The sequence below is a fragment of the Notamacropus eugenii genome, chromosome 2, assembly GCF_028372415.1.
Source record: "Notamacropus eugenii isolate mMacEug1 chromosome 2, mMacEug1.pri_v2, whole genome shotgun sequence".
Lineage (NCBI taxonomy): Eukaryota > Metazoa > Chordata > Mammalia > Diprotodontia > Macropodidae > Notamacropus > Notamacropus eugenii.
The window spans coordinates 63,194,369-63,199,375 of record NC_092873.1 but is presented as its reverse complement, the minus strand read 5'-3'; the positions used below and the strand labels follow the sequence as shown (position 1 = coordinate 63,199,375).

The window sequence follows — 5,007 nt, the reverse complement described above, 5'->3', positions numbered from 1 at the left end:
TTCCAAATCATCATCATTTAAGGGCTGCCAAACCCTCCCCCTACAACTTTGCTGAATCCATTACACAGGGAGAAGAAAAGGTAGGCGCCTAGCAGAGGGTGGTTGAGAAACTGGTGAAGGCACTGCCTCCTACACCAATAAGACCTTAGTCCCCCTTCCAGAATCAGGCACCCGGGATATCCTTTGCAGTTGGATGGGCAACTATTTGAAGTCCAGAGTGTAGGGGACTCCGATCTGCTCCAGTGCAGGGGATGGGGGAGTTTGTGGATTCTAAACAGAGCTCCAGTTTTAGGGCTGAAGGAGGCAGCAGCTCCAAGCTGCTAGATGTGGCACCTCATTTCCTTCCTTTTCCCCTCTCCTTCATCCAAAGTTTTCCAATTTGCTTTACTGTTCAACCTTATCCCAACCGAGACATGAAGGTTCCTAAGAGAGAAATTCTGTCTTTCTCTAAATTGATAATGTAATCAATTAAAAGCAGTTCCTTAAACCCTCCTCCCCCAGCCTGCGCCTTCAGAATCGTTACCCCGTGGAAAGTCCCAGGAGAAACCTGTAGGGGCTAAGGTGGGTTCCCCAGGGCCAAGCAAAGACTCAGATTCTGGATAGACTCAGCAGGTCCCGGATTATATTCTTTTTTTCCTTTTCTTTTTATTATTCACAAGACTGAGTTTGTTTAAATTCCATAACTTATAAGGAGATAAGCTACATTGAAATAAATTAAACACAATAGAGACCGACGTGCTTTCAAACATGGCTTAGTTAAGGATAAGCAACTCAGAGAGAGAATGCCAAGCCAGGAAAAACAAAACAACCAAAAAAAAAAAAAAAAGGTTCAGTTGGCCGCCCTGAAAATGTTGCCCCGCAGCTCGGAGAGCCAAAAAAATAAAGGGAAAAACCCAAACACTTGTTTCCTTTTACCTTTGGAAAAACAAGAAACAAACAAAAATACAAAATAAAAAGCTTGACTTGTGCATACCGCAGGTTATCGGCTTGATTCTTGTTTTCTTCTGGAATGTAAGACCTTCATGAAACTGGGGGAGTTGGTCCCATTAGTCAAAAAAAAAAATCCTGCAGCTGAGATTCGGTATAGATAGATTAACTATATACAAAGTAAGATAGAATAATACTTAGTGCCTCTGTCCAGATTCTGATGTTTCCCTCATCCGAAAATAGTTTTTCAGCATTATCTGAAATTAATATATTCTCAATTTACTTGCTCTGTCCAACATTCACCTCTTTGTTTTTGTTTGTTTTATTAAATGTTTTGTTTTTCAAACAGTTCTGAGAGTCGGGTAGGACTCTGCTTTTCTTCGGCTTCTCCTTTGTCCCGGTGTGTGTGTGTGTGTGTGTGTGTGTGTGTGTGTGTGTGTGTTTGTGTGTTTGTGTGTTTGTGTGTGTGTGTGTGTGTGTGTGTTGGTGGGGGATGGTCCTGCCTCTCCTGGCACCTGCTGGGGTGGGGAATGGGAAGGTTGACGAGGGGACCCTTGCCCGCTCAGGGCCTGGCTTGCTCCAGCTGCTGGTGTTGACTTCTGATGGCGAAACGACTGACGTGCACAGGAATGGGGACAACTATCTTGGGGTTCCGAGAGGGCTCCCCGGTCTTAGAGTTGGCGTTGCCGGCTTTGACCCGTTTCCATTTGGCCCTGCGGTTTTGGAACCAAATTTTCACTTGAACCTCGCTGAGTTTGAGCGCGTGGGCAATCTGCGACCTCTCCGTCAGGGACAAATACTTCTTACAGTGGAATTCCTTTTCGAGCTCCAGAAGCTGTTCGCTAGTAAAGGCCGTCCGCCTCCGCCGGTTTTTGCCGGTGGACGTGGTGCTGCCCGAGCTGCTGCTGCTACTGCTACTGCTGCTGCTACTCTGGGGATTCTCCTCCAGGGCGGTGGCCAAGTCTTCCTCCTTGTGAGTTGCTTGGCTGGGGATGTTGTCGTCCGAGCTGTAGTCCAGGTCGCTGTCCATGGAGAAGCTTTCGTCTTTGCCCTTGGAATCTTCCTCTCCCTTGGCCTCGTCTTTACCCTGACCTCTGATGGCCCCCACTGAAACCAAAGCAGACGGGCAATTGGTTACGTTTCTCGGGTCACCCCTGCCCCGTCTGTCCCTGCGAGGGGAAAGACTCTACCGTTTTTTTGTTTTTTGGTTTTTGTTTTACCTTTTCTTCAGGAGAATTTTTCTTTCCAGCAGAGTTATCTAACCTAATTACCTAGCCCGGGCAGAAGGGTGACTGCCTAGGTGTTTTGGGGATGTGTGTGTATATGGCTGGGTCGCTTTGACTAGATGTTTTTTGGAAAGACATACATGAGGGAACACTGGAACGAGCCTAGAGAAAGTGGGATGGGATGAACTTTGATTGCTCCGACCCCCAGTCTGACCCTCCCACTGCCTCCAGACATCCTCCGGGTGAAGTTCCCATTCTGTCCTTTACTTGCACTCTCCTCACCAAGTAAACCTCTTTTTCCCTGGAGATTGATTGTAAACTCAGCCGCAGCCCTGGCCTTCGCTGAACCGAGGAGCCTGTGTTTTGCCTTCTTTGTCATCAGGTTGGGATCGTGCCAACTCCACCTGCCCCTACGTCCCTACATTGCCCTCACAGTGGGATTGGGGGTGGAGAATGAACAACTTCTCCCTTCCAGGAGGGTCACTTCTTTCCTTGTTGAGGAATGTTATTGGATGTGCTGGTCAGACAGATGTGACTAATACCTTGGGAGAAGTTGGGAGCTAGCAGTCCAGCCACCCAACTCACCTAGATATCCTGGTAGCCTCCCCCACACCGTACCCCAAGGCAGCTCTCTAGGTGGCAGACCCCAGGAGAGACACTACTGGGCACTGCCATGGCTGTAGGTCAGCTCAGGCACCCTAAAATGTCTGGAGATCTCCTCCCTCTCCTGACTATTGCTCCGTGTGGGGACCACTGACGGTCTGAACTGAGCTCCCAAAGTGGTAGGCTGTGATACCAGCCTCACCCAGCTCATTCCAGGCTCCCTGGGGATGCATAGCAAGCCTGAGGCTAAGGTGCTCCCCTTCCCTAGTGATGTGTGGACTGAAGTTGCCAATCTCCGCTCGGCCTCTCGGAGTTCCTTCTCTGGCTCAGGCCCGCCAATGGAGAAAGGAAAGACCGGCATCACGGCTAGTGGATCGAGAGCGGAGGGGATGGGGAGGCGAAGGACAAAGACTGTCCGAGGGTTTTGCTAAGGGACAGCACGCCAACCCCGGCTTGGGGTTCTATCATTTCAAGGCTCTAAGAACAGTGTGACTGGGAACTTGGCCGATCCTTAGGCTTCCAAGATTGCACCCCCCCCTCCATTCTGCCCACCTCTTGCCATGATCCTGTCCCTCTCTCTCCTCGATCCCTGAGCCCAGACCCTTGCCCGTCCTTATTGGGCTTCGAGCCTCGGATGTGTGGTTAAGGAAAAGGAGAGGAGAGGGGCGACTCACCGAGGGAAGCCTGCACCGCTTCGGAGGCCGAGAACGACAACAGTGAGGTCTCCTTGGCCAGGAAAGCTTTGCCATCCTCTGACTCGGCCGGGAGGCCGTCTGCCTTGTCGAAATTGCCCTGTAGGGCCTGCGGCGCAAACTTGCGTGCCGCTTCCTGGTGCTGGGGCGAAGCCGAGAAGCTGCTGGGCAGAGTGGCCATGAGGGTGGAGGTGAGGGCCATGCCCTGTGCCAGGCTGGAACAGAAGCCCGTGGGCAGGCTGGGGATTTGGTGGTGGGGATGTGCGGGAGGCAGGGCCGGCTGCAGGGAGGCCTGCGGGAGCGTGGGGGGCGGCGGGGGCGGAGGGGGTAGCACCACCGGCCGGTAAGGCATGAACATGGGGTAGCCGGTGTACACGAAGTGTCCCGGGCTGGGCTGGGGAGGGCTGCCGATCAGCGAGTCGATGCTGAAGGCAGTGCTACTACCCAGGGGCCGCTGCATCATCATCAGGGAGGGCGGAAAGGCAGCGCTCATATACGCTCCCGGGGATGGAGATGGAGTGGGAGAGAAGCAGCTGGCGGAGCCGCAGGCCGCCTCCGAGAAGCGCCCGCCAGCGGCCAATCGGCCCAGCCGGGGACCCTCCCCTCCCGCAGAGTCTTCCCGCCGCGCCGAGGCCAGCGGCGGCGGCAGCAGCAGCAGCAGGAGCTGCGGCGGCAGGGGCAGCAGCCCTGGGCACGGGTGAACAGCGGGGGCAGCGGCGGGAAGGTAAAGACTCGCCCGCAGCGCCCTTCAGACAGTCAGCACCCGGGCTGAGCCATGGGAGGGCGAACTGGGAGAGCAGGACAGCGCAAGGAGGCTCGGGGGAACAGCGGGCACTCTCGGCTTCTCTGAGCGCCCGAGAGGCATAGACGGGTGGGGGTATGAGGGGAGGGCGGCCTGGCTCTGCCCGCGGGACTCCCCGTGTCCTGGGCGCTTGGCTGGTCAGCCAGAGCGAGGGGAGCCTCCCTCGGCGTCGCTCCCTGGCTCACTGGTCCCGGGGCTGCCGCCGCTGGCGCTGGCCCTGGACGGCCTCTACTGCTGCTGCTGCTGTTGCTGCTGCTACTGCCGCTTCTGCCGCTGCTGCTGCGGCTACGTGCCCGGTCTGGCCCTGCTCCAACCGGCCTGGTGCGGTATCGTGCGGTGCGGTGCGGTGCTGTCCGATCCTGCCCTGCCCTGACGAGTCTGGTAGCTTGCGTGCGCTCTGAGCCCAGTCCGCCGACGCCCCTCTACCTCCCTCCCGCCCGGGTGCCGCCAGCACCTTTAAATCGCGCTCTGCCTCCTCATTCACATTTTGCCAGCTCCCGAACTGGGCCTGCCTCACGTGGGTGCCTGCGAGGCTCCCCATTGGTCAGAGGAGCGGAGAAGGGGCGGAAGGTCCAGACTGTCTCCGCCTCTAGCCCGCCCCACTAAATCCTGCTCCAAACACAGCTCTGGGCAAAGGCAGAGCCAGAAATCCGAAGTGAGAGAAATCAAACCCGAGGAGGTAAGGAAAACAGCGGCGCATCCTGGGCTGCTGCAAACTCTTGCAGCTAGCTCCAGGAATAATTGCAAAGGCAGGCCT

The 5,007-nt window shown here is 55.4% G+C and overlaps 1 protein-coding gene across 1 annotated transcript; it reads right to left on the bottom strand.

Annotated features, from left to right (window-relative positions):
• Positions 1-848: 848 nt before the first annotated feature.
• Positions 849-4,568, bottom strand: GBX2 (gastrulation brain homeobox 2). The gene is given in 4 exon segments (XM_072638341.1): positions 849-2,034; positions 3,431-4,145; positions 4,147-4,272; positions 4,275-4,568. Coding segments are annotated over 4 exon segments (1,425 nt in total). The 5' UTR covers positions 4,314-4,568; the 3' UTR covers positions 849-1,489.
• Positions 4,569-5,007: the final 439 nt, after the last annotated feature.